The 19,410-nt window shown below is 53.1% G+C and overlaps 1 protein-coding gene across 1 annotated transcript; it reads left to right on the forward strand.

Moving 5' to 3' along the window:
* The first annotated feature begins 372 nt into the window (after positions 1 to 372).
* Adora2a (adenosine A2a receptor) lies at positions 373 to 18,575 on the forward strand. Its single transcript, XM_038342963.1, has 3 exons — positions 373 to 582; positions 9,331 to 9,897; positions 16,900 to 18,575. Exons 2-3 carry the CDS (start codon positions 9,575 to 9,577, stop codon positions 17,801 to 17,803), a joined length of 1,227 nt encoding a protein of 408 aa, XP_038198891.1. The 5' UTR covers positions 373 to 582; positions 9,331 to 9,574; the 3' UTR covers positions 17,804 to 18,575.
* The last annotated feature ends 835 nt before the right edge of the window (positions 18,576 to 19,410 follow it).

Consider the following 19,410-nt stretch of genomic DNA (forward strand, 5'->3'; position numbering starts at 1 on the left):
CCAGCCCAGACTTCTTAAAGTCTTAGTCTGTGGTGCAGATGCAACTCCCTTCTTGCTCTGTAGTGAGGATTGTGGGGAGGAGTCACGGTCCCGTAGGCGTCAGGGGTGAAAGAACAGAAAAGGATCCCGGTCTAAAGTCGGGTGTGGAGCGGTAGCGCGGTAACGTAGCACCAGGGCAACCTAGCTCCGATAGAAGGCAGAACCGGGAGCCTCAGAGTGGCACAGGCAGCCAGCCTGATGCCTTGTAGAGGAGCCACCGGAGAGGGGTGGGGCGCCAAGGCTTCATGGGTGGGGGCACTCGGTGGGGGTGGGAGTGGCGCTGGAGGAGGCAGTCAGGATGCGTAGACCAGAAGCTCCCATACTGGGGCAAGGGGTGCTTTGCTGCCAGACCCATCACTCCCTAGTCCTCCCAGGGCTATTTCCTCTGATTCCCGCCTCGGGGCCTCGGTTTCCCCCTGCGGCGGGGCGGGGCGGGGAGCAGCGCTGGTTTCAAAGTCGCCTGCAGGGTGCGCCCATGAGCGGCGCGGCCGGAGCTGGAGCCCGAGCCGCCACTGAGACGGTGGGAGCCAGCGCAGGAGGCAGGTCAGCGGGGGCCTGGGTCTGGGGAATCCGGGGGAGGGGTGTCGCGGGCCGGCGTCTAGGCGACTGTGGCCGTCGGATTCCGAAGGACCAGGAGGTCTGAGCGGATTAGGACCCTCCCGCCCCTTGGAGCTCCCGCCTCTCCCTCGGACCCTTCCTTCCTGCTTGTCGGGAGGAGAGTCCGCGGGTATCAGGGTCCGAGCCTGTCCTGGCTGCCTCGGGAGTGGCCGCAGCTGGGTTCCCTGGTGCGGGTCACATCCCATAGTGCTGTGCCTTCGGGGCGGTCCTCAGCGACCAGGAAGGTGAGCACGAAAAGGTTAGCACGGAAGGGGCTCGAGTAAGACAGGGCAGCGGGGTGCCTTAACAGTCAGTCGATATTAGACGGCTGGCGACGCGCGGCGACGGCCGTCGATTTGTCCGCGCGGAGGACCTGAACCTGCAAGCTCACAAGTCGCTTAGGGCGCGTCCCTGCCAAAGCTAGGCTGCGGACGTCGAGGCGACAGGCCGGCAGAGGTAGGCAGGTCAGACTCCCTGGTAAGGGGTTCAGGCGGGCACGCAGCTTACAGCCAGGAAGGCACGGCGAGAGCAGGGGAGTTTGGAACCCGGGGGAGGGGGACATCCTGTGACAGGGGTGGCGGGAACCCGACTTAGGACACTGGAGGGGCCAGAGGACAAGAGGGTGGGTGAGCGTCTGGGGCTGCACCGAAGCAGGGGGGCAGATAATGGCGGGTAACGGTGGCAACTCGCAAGGGTTTGGCAGAAGATGGGCAAGGGGCTCTGCCTTTAGGAACTTTAGACTAATTTGCCAGTCCGTACAAAGGTAGCAGCAGGGATTCACAGTCGGTCCAGGGGACAGAAGCAGGTGGTCTCTAGGACTCCTCCCCACAACTGGGGGGGGATGCAGAGCTCGTATTCTCCTGATGGCGGGGAAGGGATTTGGACCCCCTCTCCTACCCACCCACAGAGGCCTAGCCTTGGTCTCCCTGAGAAAGGAGCCTACCTTTCTGTCTATCTGAAATGCTCTGCCTCCGCTGCCAAGCTTTCTCTGGACTCCTAGACTCCGCGTTGCCTTTCAGACGAGTGTCACACCCAACCAACATTGTCCTTGGTATTGGGACCTTTAGGATGACGGTGGAGAGCTTTTGGGAAACAACAGGGGGGTTGGGAAGGCCCTGCTCGTTTGGGTCCTCGAGGGCTCCTAAAGACTGATGGGGGTCTGGACTAGGATGTCAAGATCTCAAAATTCAGACCCTTACATTCTGACGTTTCCCAGGTTCTCTCGGGTTCTGGCATCTCTGGGCAAAACCTAGCCAGTGTGCACTCTCTCAGAGCTGACCAGACTGTTCGAATCGCCCTGTTTCATGGCTTGAGGTTAGACTAAGGTACAGTTCACACATGTCGTAAGAGACAAACTTTGGGTCAGGCAGAAGAAGCAGTGGCTGATCTTCAGGGCCCTGCAGAAGGACTAAAAATTTGGTGTCCTAACCTGGGTTTTGATCTTGTCCCTAGATGCAAACAACTAAGGGGCCTTGCCACTGCCCTGGGAATCCATTTCCCATACTGTAGAGTAGTGGTGTTCTTAGTAATGCTGAACACACAGGTGTGGAGGAAGAGGGAGGAAGAATTTCATTTGGGCTGTGGTATGGGGATAAGTTCAGGGGAAAGGGGTGGTGGCAGTGGGGGTTGTGGTCAGGGAGCTCTGTGCTTAGGTTGGGTAGTCCTGGACGAAGAGGCACAGATTGCTATGAGCGGAGGGAAGTGTGGACAAGCATTAGCTTGGGAGCAAGCATGTGGCGTCAAGGTGTCGGGCTCTGCAAAGTCCAGGACCTGTAAGGGGAACCACAGTCCCTGGTAACTCACTTGTTGCCTGAAATCAGCAGCGCTGGCCTCTAACCTGCCCATTCCTGAGCTAGCGCACCTCATAGAGGTTATGGTCACCATCTCTGTCCTTTTGATACAACCCAACCAGGGCCCTGCCTGGTGTGTGCATATGAAATATGAAAGTAGAGGGAAAGAAAGCTAGGGGGAGAGAGAGAGAGAGAGAAAGAGAGAGAGAGTGAGAGAGAGGGGGGGGAATAGATAGATGGATGACAGACGATAGATGGATGGATGATAGATGGGTGGATAATAGATAGAGAGATAGATAGAGTTATATTGATAGATGATAGACAGACAGATAGATAGATAGATAGATAGATAGATAGATAGATAGATAGATAGATAGATAGATAGATGATAAATAGATGTATGGAGATAGATAGATAGATAGATAGATAGATAGATAGATAGATAGATAGATAGATAGATATAGATGATAGATGATAGATAGACAGACAGGCACAGGTAGGAAGGGTTTTCATGAATGCAATGGAGGAGCTGAGGAGATGGGAACATACAGGTGAGGATGCTCTACATGCAGGTAACTGAGCTGGTAAAAGAGACTCTCCCCAATTACCATGGAAGACTCTGGTCCCTGGGACACTATGGGGACCGCAGAAGGGTAGATCATGACCTGGGGAACTCAGGAATGGTGAGGGAGCAGAGGTGATACAGTGCTTGAGGAACTGCCCTAGGTCCATACTGGACCGCCAATAGGAGGAAAAGATTAGGGGTACAGAAAGGGGACCCTGGAGGCGGGTCATGTCCAGAGCAAGGCCTGGACCCTGCGGTGGGTAACAAGGAAGCATGAGGTGCAGAGAGGAAGGTCCCAGCCCTGGATCTGGAAGCCATGAGATCCTGCCAGGTGCTAAGCAGGGATGGAGCAGGGGGTTGGGGGAGAGGAGAACAGCCGCCCTCACTCTAGGCCTGGCAAGGGATTAGACACTAGGATGACAGGCGCTGTGCGGTGTCCCCGGGATACCTCTAACTTTATGTGACAGGTCTCTTCCAGAGGCTCTAGCTGGAGGAATCTTTACATGTGACCTCGCAGTGACCTCTGCAAGCCATGAGCTATGAGTGGTCCAGTGCGTCCCACTCTGTCCCTTCATCTTCTACGGCTGCATCATCACACCCATATCCTAGGGATATGGATAAGCAGTGGGTTTGTACCCCTTATGTCTAGTGTCTAGGCCAGCCCCCTGCCAGGGTTCCACCCAGGGATCCCTTGTTCCCTTTTCAGGAGGAAGAGTACCTGCCATCCACTATTTATGGCAGGCACAGGGGCTGAGCCTTTCATATGATGCTCTCACCATAGCCTGTGCACATGGGAGAAGCCAAGGCAAAGTGGGGGGAGTCTGTGATGGACGTGGCATGAACCCCGCCGCAGGCTGATCCCACTGCAGGCTGCCCTCTGAGCCCCTCTGTAAGGCCTGGATCCCGGGAGGGGCTATATCTGGAGAAGCAGCCTGCAATGGGTGAGTAGCCCCTGACGTGAGGACTTGGAACCTGTGGTCTTTCTGGGTACCTGGACAAGTGGGCATGTCAGGGTCCATTCTAGGACTCTCAGTGGGAGAGAAGGGAGATCTGACCATTAGCCTTTGAGCCTAAACCAGGGTAGCCTGGGTCCTGGCTGGTGATAGAGAAGTTGTTTAGAAAGGCAAGCTAGTGCCCCAGCCTCCAGCTGCAGAGAGCTGGTTTTCCCTTCCTGCCCACATCCTGTCCCCAGGAACATAACAGCAGCCACACACCCTGGTTGGTAGGGGAAGGACATACTGGTCACCTGCTTGTATTCTTGAGGTCCCAGCCTTCACCAGGTATTAGAATTTGGGTGCTGCACAATTCTGGAGGGACCCAGGAAGGGGAGGGAGGCCCAGACAACACAGCTTTGGGCAGCCTCAGAACGCACCTGCCTTGTTGATTGGTGTGTTAGGGAGGAGCTCAGTGGGCAGGGGGGGGGGTCTTCCTGCAAGTGCAGATACTGCTGAGCAACTACAGGGCTGTGCTTCTGGTGTAAGAGGTACCAGCACATCCTGCTGTGACTCTTGCTTGATGCCATTCCATGTATCACCCACTTCCCAAGGACAGATGTTGAATCTCCTCCGTCTAGACTTTGTCTCTGGTTCCTGTAGAAATTCCTCGGGATTCTCTTCCAACCACCACTGCCTCGGGCCTCAGCTGCCTGCAGGGCCGAAATCTATCACGCTCTTTATGACACGCTCTTTATTTTGATTCCTGTTTGTCCTGCCCATGATTTTATGCTGTTTGTTTGTATTTGCTCTGGTGTGCCAGAGAATTTGCTTAGCTCTCATTCTCGTTTATGGCCCTTCCTTTGTAAAATATCTAAATTATTACCACACAGGCCATATCCTCACCTGTGGGTTTGATACTTTTATTTTCTCTTTCACGAACTTTTTTTTTTTTTTTTGAGGGAGTGTCATGCATGTAGACTGGCCTGGCTGCCAGCTCAGTCACAGAGACCCGCCTATCTCTGCCTCCCAAGTGCTAGGGTTAAAGATGAACACCGCATCTTTTCTTCTTCATAGTCTTGTTTCTTCCTGGCATCTTGAAATCTAGTTTGCCAGCTCACCTGAAGTGGGAGCTGAGGTCGTGGGAGTCCTGGACATGGCTTCTAAGTATCTGAAATCTCATAGGTCGCAGCTGTCGTTGAAGAATTCCCAGGCCTCTTGTCTTTTGAGACCCCTGCAGTAAAGCAAAGGTGGCAGCAGGACGGCTCAGGTTCTCCGTGGCCCAGAAGGTTAGGTAACTGGTGAACATTGTCTATGAGAAAGAGGCAGCCTGGGCCACAGTGGAACCTGCCTATGTTCAGCACTTAGAGATCAGAAGCAGGAGGATCAAGAATTCGAGATTATACTTGGCTACATAGCAAGCTTAAGGCCAGCCTGGGCTACACGTGGACCCATCTCCACCATCAAAAATGAAATCGTAAGGGCTGGGGTTCTAGAGCCCAGGAAGAAGCCCCAGTGCCACTGCAGTGGCTAGTCCCTGCTCTACTCTGTTCCGTGTGCTTGGCTGCAGCACCCCCGAGCAGTATGTGGAGCACTGTCTGGAGCACGGAGACACAGCCAGCAGGGTCCGAGGAGCCACCTGGGCATGTGTACACAGAGCCTGGGGGTGGGTCAGGAGATATGCGGGTTGGGATTAAGTGGTTTTAATTAAATTGACTGGATCAGGATGGGAGGGAAGTGGGCCGGAAAAGGCAGCATTGAGTCTGACGGCTGGGACCTAAGGCGGTTGTCCCTCCAAGTCTACTGATGCGTGTCCGGTAGCACGTGCCCGTGGTTTACACAGGACAGTTTCTACACACCCTGCCTGCCCTGTCCCCCAGCAAAGGACAATCATAAGGAAATGCAACATTATTAATATTTATTTCCCCTCTTAGCTAGCAACAGATGACTCAAGGATTAATTCGATGGAGACAAAAGAGAGGGATAGGCAAATTGTTAGATCCCAGCTCTGCGCTGGCCCCTTCCCCCGGGGCCCCCAGACTTCCTATGACTCTGGAATAGTGGTTCTCAACCTTCTTAATTCTGTGACCCTGTAATACAGTTCCTCATATTGTGGTGACCCCCCCCCCCAACCATAATATTATTTTCATCTTACTACTTTTATAACTGTAATTTTGCCCTGTTATGAATCGTAATATAGATAATTTTTTAGAGATAAAGGTTTGTTGAAGGGGTCGCCCCCCCACAGGTTAAGAACCACTGCTCTCGCGGAGAGAGGACCTTTCAGCTGCTGCAATCCCTTAGCGTTCTCCGGGGACTCTGCCACCCTCTAACGTCCCTGATAAAGGGGAGAGTCTTTTTTCACCTGTTTGGGCTGCAGCTTTCTCATCTGAAAAATGGAATTCACCAGGCCAGCCAGAACACAGCTTTCCAGGCATTTTCCAAACTCCCAGGCAGCACACACAAGTTCCCTCAGGGGGGGCCCAGTGTAGTCTTGATATTCAGTAATCCATAGCCCACCTGGAGAGCACGGGACTTAACAGTGCAATCAGTGGCTGACATCTCTTGGCCCGGTCTATGTGTGGCTCCGTCTGGTCAGTGATTACTTTAGTAGCCCAGTGGGAAACGTTCATACTACAAAGAAAGGCTACAAGTCAGGGTGCCCTGGCCCTGGGCTATTTTGCCTGCCTAAAGCTAGACAGTCTCAGCCTTCCCCTGCAGGGCTCCTCCCTCCTGTCTGTCCTGAGAATGCCTCTGGCTCCGCTGATCTGCTGGACTTGGGGCTGGAGAAAGCATAAATGAAAAGAAAGATTCTGGTTTGGCAGCTGCCCAGGTGGCCCTGGGATCAGAGGAGCTTCCCCTGGGATGAGCTACGATAGCTGAGGCAGGCTGCAGGAATGCTGAAGGAAGAGCAGAGGAAAGGGCCCTGGGACAGGAACCTTTGGCGTGTCTCAGCCCGTGCAAGGCAGGCCTGGCAGGAGGGCCAGCATGTGTTGAGACTGGAGCGCAGCAGGGTGGCCTCAGGGCAGTCAGGGGATGGTCCCTGTGTCCAGAAAAAAATTTAGCCAACGCGGGGATCCTTGAGAACTGGGACTACTTGGTCAGGTATCGAGGCTGCTGGGAGAACCTCAGCTAATACAGGCCCGAGTTAGGCACTTTCCAAGCCAAGGTTCTGGAAGCGATGGAGTTAGCGCAGTCACTGGTGGTCAGCCACTGGAGGTGTGGCCATCGCAGGGCATCTTGCTCAGGGAAGGAGCTGGCTCAACCTTGACAGAAATGTGTTATGTTCCACGCTCTTCCCACTGGGGGACGCTGAGATGGAGGATGTTTAGTGGCCTAGGCCGGCTTTCTAGCCATGGGGATGGTCTAATTCCAGACAGCTTCAAGTGCCCATCAACGCAAATTCCACTAGAGTGAGGGCCCAAGGGATATGTGGTTACCCCCCCCCCCCCCGCCCCAGAGAGATACCAGTTGGGAGTCAGGATTCGTGGAAGGCTGTAACTCTCTAGGGGCTCACTGGGGCTGGCTGGGCCCTGGTTGAAGCCTGGTTGAGCCTGGTTGAGCTGACAGAGGGCTACTCTGCAGCCCCACACGTTGAAAGCTAGAGCCCAAGGTAGGAGCTGCTGGTTCTGGGCTTGCTGTGGACCCCTGATGCTGCTTCTGTAAACTGTAAGTCATGTGCAGAGAGGGACATGGACCCAGAGGCGGCACATATCCTGGCTCTAGCCATTCTGCTGGGGAGATGCATTAAGAACAACTAGTTGGCCAATGCTTGTGCAAAGTTGGGATTCATAAGGGCTTAGCTATAGCTGTCTCTGCCTTACCTTAGGAGCCGTGGTGCCCTCTGAGGTAGAAAATGGTAATACTGTCGGCTTCTGCAAACCTTTGGCCTTCCGTATCCAGCTTCCTTGCTGGGCAGAAGGGCTTTCGCACCAGCACAGCTGCAGCCGTGTCTCCCCTGGCTCCAGACTGAAGCGCTGGCAACATCACAATAGGGAGCTTGGGGTTTATTTATTGCAGCCCCATCTTACCTCTTAGCCAGATTCAAGTGGAGAAGACCCTTCTCCCAAGACCTGGAGTTCCACTCACCCTTGATCCTGGCGGGGAGAAGTAGGGAAGATGTATTTCCATGCAGGCACAACCTGGGGTCCCATGAAGGTTCAGAAGTGAAGAGGATGGATTGGGAGCAGAGGGATCTCTTGGTTCTTGCCTGGGGGATAGCAGGCTATTGGAAGAGTCCTGTTTACACTGAGTTTTCAAGCTCAGGGAGTAGGGCAGGAGTTTGGGCTTGACTGGGACTTGCTACAGAGGGAGCAGGACTTCCAGTTTCTAGGGGGTCTCAGCTATTCCTGTGATCTGACGTTGGGTCTCCGGGGTAGTCTTTCCAAATCTGTTATTCTTTTCTCAAGTGGTTATGGATAAGCACGGAAATGAAGCCCATGGTTGTCATCTGGGACCCAAAGGTGTTACACTCTGAGTGGAGAAACTGAGACCCAGAGGAAAAAAAAAGAGCATTCCTGCCCACAGTCCTCCAGTGGGTCCTCACAGGGCGCCTGTTTTCCTAAAGCCGCAATCCCAGCAGCAACCTAGGCACAGGGACAGGTGGGAAGAGGCGTGGGAGGAGAGCGGAGGCGGATCCCTCAGAGAAGGGAAGCAGCCACAGTGCCTGCCCTGCCCGGGTGCGCAGCCTGCTGGCAGGAGCACTCGGAGTGGCGGCCTTCGCTTGGATCCTGCTTTGCCGCCTGTGAGGGTAAGAAAGCTTAGGACATAAGGCCCCAGGTCCTAAGGAGCTTCCAGGAGTGTCTGAAGAAGTGACCTGAGTGACAGTGGTGCCCTCATTGTGGGGATGGAGCAAAATGAGCTGGGCTGGGAGGCTAGCCCAGTGTGAGAAGGTAGATGGGATTTGGGAAACCTGGTAGGGAGAGAGTTTTGCTGGAGGGAAGGTCTCATGAGAACTGATCATGGGTGCAGGGACCCAGAGGAACAGGACAGGCTACCACAGAAGATCCGAAAAGCTACAGAAAAGAGGAGCCAATAGAAGCATTATTTTGCCTTGACTTTAACTTGCTTCCATAGAATCAGAGGTCTTCAGCTGCTAGTCTAGGCTGGGACCGTGGTAATGCGGTACCCGAAGTGAGTAAGGTGGCTTGTTGGGTAGAGAGTCCTCGTTCTGCCTGTTATCCTTCCCGTGTCCATCCTGAAGAGACTGGGGAAGGACCTGCTCCCCTGAGAAGGGTTGGGTGAAGATCTTGACCAGAATTCTTTGGAACCATTGAGCTCTTCAGGCCTGTGTCCTGACTGATGGCCACAGATAGGGCAAGATGGGAGTCGTTCCTCAGGTAGACCACCAGCAGAATCTGGAGTGGCCGGGGTGGCTCAGCCGCTCACTAGTAATCTCTCTTTGCAGGTACCTCGGAAGCCTAAAGTCGAGCAGAGCCCTGCCAGAATCCCTTGGCGTAGTCATGATTTTAGGGGACGCGGAGTCCTCTGTGAGAAGCCTGCCGGCAAACTCTCTCTGGGACACTCGTGGCTCTTGTGAGGAAAGGGCTGCGAGACTTGAGTCGGTGGTCGGCTGGGCTGCAGCTATGGACCGAGAGCTGGGCCCAGACCCGCATCTTTGCTGAGCCTGCCCAAGTGTGGCTGCTCCCACCATGGTCTCCTCGGTGTACATCACGGTGGAGCTGGCCATTGCTGTGCTGGCCGTCCTGGGCAACGTACTTGTGTGCTGGGCCGTGTGGATCAACAGCAACCTACAGAATGTCACCAACTACTTTGTGGTGTCACTGGCGGCGGCTGACATTGCAGTGGGTGTGCTCGCCATCCCCTTCGCCATCACCATCAGCACCGGCTTCTGTGCCGCCTGCCACGGCTGCCTCTTCTTTGCCTGCTTCGTCCTGGTCCTCACTCAGAGCTCCATCTTCAGCCTCTTGGCCATTGCCATTGACCGCTACATCGCCATCCGCATTCCTCTCCGGTGAGCCAGGGCTTGCAAATCCGTGGGCACAAAGGTCAGGCCGCTGGGTCTTGGTCTGGTTCTTGATAGAACTGGAGGTGGCCATACCTGTCCGGCTTATCCCTATAGGTACAGGGGACCCTGGCATCTCCTCAGGTCCCATGCTGAGGCTGTCTACAGGCAGCCATGTATGGCTCCTGTCAGATGAGGGTGGCCTGGCTCTGATACCGCATGCTGCTGTGTGGGAGCTAGTCTTCATACCTCTAAGCATGATCTGAGGTGGGTGGGGAACCATGGGAAACCACAGAGCCTTAGCTAGGAACCCGCCTCTGTCACCACCAGCCTTCCCCCCAGTGTGTGCTTCAGAAGAGTGACCCAGAGAGGGGAAGTGACTTGGCCAAATGCCACAGTGAGTCATTTGGACTTCTATGCAAATCACATTGCTCTTAAGGCTGAGAGGACTCTGCCTGCTTTAGGGGCTGACTGTGCAGAGGGGGTTTTCTGGTGATTCTGTTGTGACGTGACTTCAGCCAAGTGTTGTGTAATAAAGATCTTTCCCAGAGGCCTCTTCCCAGCCACTCTGTAGATAACCCAGGCTCTCCCAGGGACTGTACCTCTGTTCTTCCTGCCAGAGCTCAGTCCTGTAGCCAGGGTGGCCGCAGGCCCTGAGGAAGGAGTCCATAAAGAGAGATTACAATGTGTAGCCCCCAGAGTGAGTTTTTCCTACTCCAGTGGAGTTCCCACCCACAAAGGAAGCACCAGTAACTTTACTGTGGGCTGAGGGCAGCCAGCGATAAGGACCAGGCTTGGTGAACGATGAAAATTTAGGGTCAGAGGCAAGAGGGCCTTTAGAGGTCATTTCCTTCCCTTCATCTTCTGAATGGAAAAAGAGGCTCTGAGAAGGGGGCTGCCTCTCTCGCAGCCATCCAAGGAGTGGGTAGCAGAGCCTGGAGAAGTGTAACCGCCATCACGGTGACACCAGGCTTCGGGGGCCCGCCCCGAGTGACTCGGTGGTGTCCTGGACAGTCCATCACACTGCTGTTGCTATATGCTGAGCCCTGAGGGAGAAGTGAACACCCACACTAGGTTACTCAAAAGGATGGAGCCTGTGCCTTGTGTTGCCTTAAGACTTCGTCCAAAGGGACTCAGCCAGGCATGGTAGCAAGCACACAGACTTGTATCTGGGAAAAAGAAAAAGAAATAGCAAAAACGAAGGGGGAAGGACTTCCAGCTAGCTCTACGAAGGGATGGGAGTTAAAGGTCGCCTGTGGGGACAGTCTGCCCAATTGGCCTCCACCCCATACTTCTTAAGTAGACCAAGGTCTAGGTTTCCTGCAGTGACAAACTAGAACATAGAGGTCCAGGGGGAATCTATGCGTGGGTCCCGGGGGGTCAGTGGCATCTACCCTCTACCCTGAGAGTCTCCAGTGGTCAGTGGCATTTGCCCCGGGAGTCAGGCTCAGCCATGCAGTAGTAGGTCCCCAAGAGGAGCAGTAGCTAACGTTCTTTTTTCCAACTCCGAGGAGAGGCGTAGTAGGAAAGATGAGGCCGGCTAGTCTCAGTTTAAAGGCTTCAGCCAGCTCTCCTTTCCTTGGCCTCTCTCTGTCTTTGTCTTCTCAGTATCAAGAGGACTGAATCCCTGAAATGGGATGGGATGAGGTGTGTGTCCTGTAGGATGCTAGCCGCTCTATGCTGGGCCTGTTTTCTCAGGTGTAACAAGAAGACACATTTCTGTGTTGTCCCTCTGAGCTTGTAAAGTAAGGTCTGCGGCTTTAGTAAATGGGTAGGAGCGACTAGGCTGGGCGGGGTAACGGGGGAAGGATGCAGCTCTTCTGTGAGATGGAGGCTTGGAGCCAACAGCCTATCCCCTCTGCTGTTGCATCCCTGACCCCGCAGGACCTCCTGACCTCAGTTTCGCTTGGACCTCGGGTCATCTGAGCTCTGAGTGGGGCTTCTAAAAGGACAGTCTGGTCTCGGCCAGGAGCCGAGTTTTACAGCTGCCGTGGAGTGTTAGTACAGTATATCCTTTGAGCATCCTGGTCCAGCTTTTCAACCAGAGCAGATGACATGACCCTTGTGGGAGACCAGAGCCACGAAAGGACATCTCTGTGTCTCCCAACCTGGATAGACTCTAGAGCCTGCCACTGTGTTCCTGGCTATTGAGCCCCTTTACTTGTCTATCCCTTGAAGTTTCTGGTTATTGAGACTGTGGAGGTATCTGTAAAGCAAGGTATCTGAGAACAAGCCGGGAATGATAGGGGCATAGAGGACACCAGAGGACTAGGTATGGGGGGTTCTAGATAGGGAACAGGGACCAGGCATGCAGGGTTTCTAGAAGGGACCAGGGGATCAGGCACGAGGCAGATCTGGAGGGGACCAGGGCACCAGGCATGAGAAGGATCTGGAGGGGACCGGGGACCAGGGGACAGGCACAAGGGGGATCTGGAGAGGACCAGGGGACAGGCGCAAGGGGGATCTGGAGGGGGCTAGGCACCCTTGGCTAGCTCTGGAGGTGTTCTCTAGCTTGGACTCTCATTTTCTTCCCTTCACAGCCAGGAATTCAACCTCTTCTATGGTACTTCTTGTCATATTGGCAAGGTCCACAGGCTCTGGCCTTTGATGGTACCCAAGCTTGCACCGGGCACCAGGAATTAGAGTGATCAGTTCCCTCCTTCCTGAGTGTAGGGACCCTTTCAATTAAGGCAGGGTGTCTTGGGTGATAAGAAAATGGGTCGGTGGCAGAGATGAAGTTTCTGTGCCTGTAAAAGACTGGAAAGCGAGGTGTAAGAGACCAGGCTCCTCTCCTAGGGGCCCCTTCACACCACTGTCTGCAAGTCTCACATTGGCCTCTGGCGCTCGCAGACCCAAAGAATGGGCCAAAGGCACACACAGGAAAATCAGTTGGTGCAAGACCTGAAGTCCTATAAAATACACTTCTCTATTTCCAAAAGGGCACGAGGGCCAGGCATATGCACAGTGGGAGAGTGTTTATGTAGCACGCCTAAGGCCTTACGCTGTATCGCTAGTGCCACAAAAGGGAAATAAAGAAAAAGGCTTTCCATTTGGCCGTAAGTCCCTGCTGGCTTGGCTCATTGTTCAGTGGTAGAATGCTAGTTGCTTAACATATTGTGACGCCCTGACTCCATTCTTCCCTCCATGCTGGTGAGGGTGCAGAACTGGGAGGCAGTGTGCCCTGAAGGAAGTCTTGCCATATTAGTGTTACAGGATGTGCATGGTCTTGATAGATGAAGTGGAGGGAGGGGTGTCCAGAGGGTAAAACCTTGCCAAAGGTCCCCAAGGAAGGAGTAAGCGAGGCAGGTGTGGTGTGCGGCTGATTTAAGGCTGGTTTCTGCCTATGGAGGGATTTGAGTTTCTTCTTTGGGCAAGATGCCCTTCAATTCTTAGGTTGTTGCCCCTTGGGTGGCTTAGAAAATTCCACCTTCTCTCCAGTGTGGCAAATACACATGGAAATTCCACCTGGAATTGTGGGTATGTTCTGGAGCCATGGGGTGAGTCCCCAGGATGGGTAATGAAGATTCCCGGGGGGGGGGGCAACTTCTACAAGTTGGAGGATATAGGGATGCAGAGGCCACTTGAAAATAGGGTTGCTGGAGACTGGCACCCACACCCTATATCTCTGAGGGTCCCTAGAAGGACTCCACGTCATGCTAGACAGCCTGGATATCATTATGGCTGCACAGGATGCATTTATCCAGAAAGCCTGGATGAGACTGTGTTAGTCACAGATACAGGCCAGGATGTGCCCCTGAGACAGCTATGGTCTGTTCATGATTCCATTTGGGTCCTGATGCTGTTCTAGACCTCAGACTTTAGCCCTATGACCTTGAATTCTTGATTCTCCTGCCTCTGTTTCCAAGTGCTGGAAATATGAGCATGGGGTCCTATTTGGGGGTGTGTGTGTATGTGTGTGTGTGTGTGTGTGTGTGTGTGTTGTGTGTGTGTAATAATGTTTGCATGCACTTAAACATTCAAGAAGACCAAAGGTCATATAACCAAATATCTCCAAGACCGTCAGTACATTGCCAATATAGGAAAGTACATCTTACATATTGGGTTCTGTCCCCATAGGGGCTTTTTTTCTAGAATGCAGGGGAAGACTTCCCCTTGTGGGTTCCCTGCCTGTAAAAGTAAACTGGACAAACCAGGGATTTCCATGGTGTATTCCCAGAAGCTATCAGCCCTGGCCGTTGTCTCCAACAACATTGTTACTCAAAGCTACTTACTTAGTTGGATCTCTTCCTCAAGACTACTGCCTTTCTAACTCCCTGGACAGGGGCAAGAAGGCCTGTTCTGAGAACAGTTTGAAAGTCACCGAGGTGGGAGACCCTACCCCATTCCTAGAAACTCAACAGTCTCCCATGCAGCCCATTTCTCTGAACAGCAGCTGAATAACTGATCCACCCTGAGCCACCCTGAGCCGTTTCTCTGAAAAGCGGCCTAATAGCTCTGGTCCACCCTGAGCCACAGAGTGGCTCCCTGGGGTTTCCAGCCACTAAATTCAGCATCTTGCCCTTACGGAGCAGTGGTGATACATCTAGAATTCTTAGTTTCAGTTTATAAAGGAGGAAATTGAGGCCCAGAGAGAAGAAGCAACGCAACGTTCCTTGCTTACAGGAATGCACCAGTACTAGGACCCAGGAAGGGTGTGCTTGTCCCAGGAAAGACGTGAACAGTCACATAGCTTCCCCTCCCGCGAGGATCATGTAAAGCACTGTTGAGGGGTGCCTGGCACAGAGGAAGTATTAGAGGGGGCAGGGGCCCTAGGACTTCGTGTTTGAGCCTGCAGATAGGCACACGCACAGTGCTTAGTCTGTGATGCTTGGTGGGCAGAGTTAGTCTGGGACCCTCCTGCAGAGGCCCTGTTGCAGGTGACCAGGGGCCCCACTCGGCGGGCCTGTGAAGCTCCTGAGAACATGCCTGACAGTTACTGTCTGGGTTCTGAATTGACAGGGCTGGAGTGATAGCTTAGAGGGAGGACTCTTGCCTCTCATATGCAGGGCCTTGGATTTGATCCCCGGCACCATGGCAGAAGAGACTGTAAAAGATCCTGAGAAATTAATGCAGGCTTCAGTTGCCCCAGGGCCTGTTCACAGGAAGTCCCTGTGTCTCTTTGGGTCTCAGTTTCAGTTTCCCCTAAAACAGAGGAACAGATTAGATAAGTGGTAAGCAACTACTAGGGTCTATCTATCTATCATCCATCTATCTATCTATCTATCTATCTATCTATCTATCTATCTATCTATCATCTACCTATCTATCTATCATCTATCTATCTATCTATCTATCTATCTATCATCTATCTATCTATCATCTATCTATCTATCTATCATCTATCTATCTATCTATCTATCTATCTATCATCTATCTATATCATCTATCTATATCTATCTATCTATATCATCTATCTATCTTTTTTTTTTTTGGTTTTTCGAGACAGGGTTTCTCTGTGGCTTTGGAGCCTGTCCTAGAACTAGCTCTTGTAGACCAGGCTGGCCTCGAACTCAGAGATCCGCCTGCCTCTGCCTCCTGAGTGCTGGGATTAAAGGCGTGCGCCACCACTGCCCGGCTCTATCTATCTATCAGCAACATTTAAAATGGGAGATATTTTTGCCTCAAAAAAAAAAAAAAAACCACTCTGGTCCTTCTCAAGATCTAGCAACACTGGGTATACATTTTCTTTCTTCCCTTCTTTCTCTCTCTTTCCTCCTTCCCTCCTTTTTTTTATGATACTTGAACTTAAGGCCTCACACATGTGAGGTAAGTTCTTTAACTCTGGGCATACATGTTGCATCGTGATGAAGATAGGGCAACCACATACCAGCTTTCCTCCTATGTCTTATACCAGTAGGTACCTGTGTCTGCCACCCATAAGCCTTTCTGTAGCTGCTTTCAGTCTGGACTCAGTAAGTGTATGTGTTTTCCTTGTTACCTGTCCACCGGCTGGCAGTATAGAGATAAATGCAGGAGAATCCTACTCTAAGTGGGCTCCTGGCCTCAGATGAGGCAGGAAACTTCTCCAAGATGTCTAGCCTGCATCTGAAGAATGAAAGTTCCACTGGGCACCACAGCAAGTGGGCAAGATGGTCTTGTTTGGGCCAGAATTGAAACCATTAGATTTATCCCTTAGATGCTACCAAAGCTTCTTTTTATCAGTCAGAGATTCTTACTGAACAGCAGCTGAATGGCTCTGATCCACCCTGAGGCACAGAGTGCCTCCCTTCTTTCTCTAAAATAATGACGTATTTCCAATGGAGTGGAGTCTACTTTCTGGTTGACAAATCAAGCCCTGCCCCCCACCCCCACCCCGGAGCTGGTAATCAGCACAAGAATATTTCCATTTACTTCCTTATTTCACACCCCATTCAGTACCTCTTGATTATTAAGAGTGCCAGGAAAATGCCAACCGAGAGGATTGTGGGTAGATTTGGAGGGCGGGGGTGGGAGGGATGATTTCTCATTTGGTCTGGGACTTCTGCTCCTCCTCCATGACCTGGACAGCCTTTTCTTGAGGCCGGTGGAGATTCAAGTCCGATGGGGAAGAACAAGTATGGAGTATAAGTGGTTCTGACCATCTACAGGTCTGATCTTGCTCGTTCTGTCCCCACCCTGGACAGAACTAGTCCTTCTCTAAAGGAAATCATGTTATCGAAGGAACCACGATTAACCAAATAGAAGTGGGCACTTGTCCCCCTAAGATCACCTATTTCTCTCAAACCAAACTCCAGTTGAATCTCACACCTAAGACTAATAACACCTGGACATTTGTGGGATCGCGTCCATGTCCTGGATGTCCACTTCCCATCACATCCCTACAGCTATGATAAGGACGAGCCCAGCACCTCACCTGCAAGAGATACTACTGAGGCTAAGAGGAGGAAGTGCTCAGTCAAGACCCTATAAGCGAAAGAGACAGGAACCATTGGGGCTTCTGTGGGCTTCTGAGCTTGCGGCCCCACTAGACCTTTGTTCGTCAGGCCTCTAATGCCGGTCCTCTCTCCCCAGGTACAATGGCTTGGTGACAGGCATGAGGGCAAAGGGCATCATTGCGATTTGTTGGGTGCTGTCGTTCGCCATCGGCCTGACCCCCATGCTGGGCTGGAACAGCTGCGGTCAGGCCAAGGAAGGCCAGAACTACACACAGGCCTGCGGCGAGGGCCAGGTGGCCTGTCTGTTCGAGGACGTGGTGCCCATGAACTACATGGTATACTACAACTTCTTCGCTTTCGTCTTACTGCCCCTGCTGCTCATGCTGGGCATCTACTTGCGGATTTTTCTGGCAGCCCGGAGACAGCTGAAGCAGATGGAAAGCCAACCCCTGCCGGGGGAGCGGACCCGGTCCACGCTACAGAAGGAGGTCCATGCTGCCAAGTCCCTCGCCATCATCGTGGGGCTCTTTGCCCTCTGCTGGCTGCCACTCCACATCATCAACTGCTTCACTTTCTTCTGCCGCTCGTGCCAGCACGCCCCTCCGTGGCTCATGTACCTGGCCATCATCCTCTCCCACAGCAATTCAGTCGTCAACCCCTTCATCTACGCCTACAGGATCCGTGAGTTCCGCCAGACCTTCCGGAAGATCATCCGCACCCACGTCCTGAGGCGGCAGGAACCCTTTAAGGCCGGGGGTTCTAGTGCCTGGGCCTTGGCGTCTCACGGCACTGAGGGAGAGCAGGTCAGCCTCCGCCTCAATGGCCACCCCCTGGGGGTGTGGGCCAATGGCAGTGCCCCCCATTCTGGACGGCGGCCCAATGGCTACACCCTGGGGCTGGTGAGCGGAGGGAGTTCCCAAGGGTCTCCCGGGGATGTGGAGCACCAGGAAGGCGGCCCAGAGCATCCTGGCCTAGGGGAGCAACTGGCCGAGGGCCGAGTTGGAACGTCCTCGTGGTCCACAGAGTTTGCCCCTTCCTGAAGGAAAGACATCTTTATCTTTTTGGTTGGCTGGACCAATCTCACTGAGAGAAGACAAGGAAGACCATGCCAGGAAACACACTGGGCATCTGGTTCCCACTTTGGACTAAGAAGAGGGAGCATCGAGCTGGAGCAGCATGAAGCCCAGTAAGAAAGGCCTGGGGTGGAGGAAGCAGATGCCTCGTGCCGTGGGGCCCTGTGTTAGGCCCAAGTTAGAGCAACATCAGCATCTTCGAAGGCGGGGCCCAGTTCCCCCACTCCAGAAGTATCAGAAAGTTCTATCTTGTCTCTGTAGAGCAGCTGTGGCCTGGAGGACTGGCCTGGCCTGATGCTGGGGTATGGCTGCTTCAGGCCTCCCACCATAGTACACTACCCTCCCCAGACCGTCTCGGGCTCAGGGAGCTGCTGGCCTGGAATTTGGCACTTGACTACTTTTTTTTTTCCAGAAGATGAAAATGTGAGGAAACCCTATTTTATTGACGTCCCCTCTCCAGCTGCTGGATCTGTCCTCAATCCTGCCCGTATCCCAAGGAGTCACAGGCAATCCTCTTGGACTGCCACAAGCTGCCATGCACTTAGTCATAGGGCCATCTCGGGGCAGCAAAGCTGGGCTTGTAGACAGGAACTGCAAAGCGAATGGTGCCAGAGTGTGGGCTCTCAGGTCCCACGAGAGAGGTTAGAGCGGTCAAGCCATGGACCTGAGCCTTGGAAGCTCAGAGCTGCCCCATCAGAGGCCCTGTCTACTGCCTTTCCTCCTGGAGGGACTGATTTCTTTGTTTTTGTTTGTGTTCTTTTTTTTTTCCTGAGATAAAATAAAATGAGCCACACTCGTGTTTTAAATTTGCCCACGAAGAATGATGTCTGAGTTCTTTTCTCGATTTCCTAGCCAGGCCTGATGCACACACGTGGGCTCATGTGATTTTGTGTGAGAGAATGTGTATATGGACAGACAGACAAAAGCTACATTGCTCATCCTGGGGATTTTCCAGGCTCCTATTCTCCAAGGGGACAGGCTGCCCAGGTAACACCAGAATCCAAATGCCTGTGTGTTAGGGTAGAGTGGGGTAGCATGGGGTGACAAACTTATATTTCCTATGGGAGACATGACCATTCCTCACAGGCACCGTGGAAGGTGGGGGCTGTTTGATCATGCCTTTAGGGTCTTTAGCCCCTCCTGTCCTAAATGAGAATACCTAAATGTCCTGAAAATAAGAATACCTAGGGCCTTCCTCCTATGCTTCGAGAAGACCTGTCTGTAAGTCACCTCAGAGCCGGGGGCCATCAACTCCCACCATAGCCAAGAGGCTATCGAGGTCCCAGAAACAGATCTGGGCTGGGGCAGAACTGCCTTCCCTTCCTTCCAACAAAGAAACCTATGAGACACTGTCCCTTGCCCCAGCCTTGGCCCATGGGTCCCTGCCTAAGGACATGCTGCTTTCTCACGGTGATGGACCATGATGACAGCTTGGGATGGGCAGGGAGCCATGAGTGGTTCTGACAGGGCCCCGAGGGCCTCTTGAGCATCTCTGGGGCTGTGATTTGGGGAAAAGGGTGTTAGAACTTCAACAGCCTTGTTCAACAGCCTTGTTTCACACGCAATTAACAATC

Source organism: Arvicola amphibius, chromosome 9 (assembly GCF_903992535.2).
Source record: "Arvicola amphibius chromosome 9, mArvAmp1.2, whole genome shotgun sequence".
NCBI lineage: Eukaryota > Metazoa > Chordata > Mammalia > Rodentia > Cricetidae > Arvicola > Arvicola amphibius.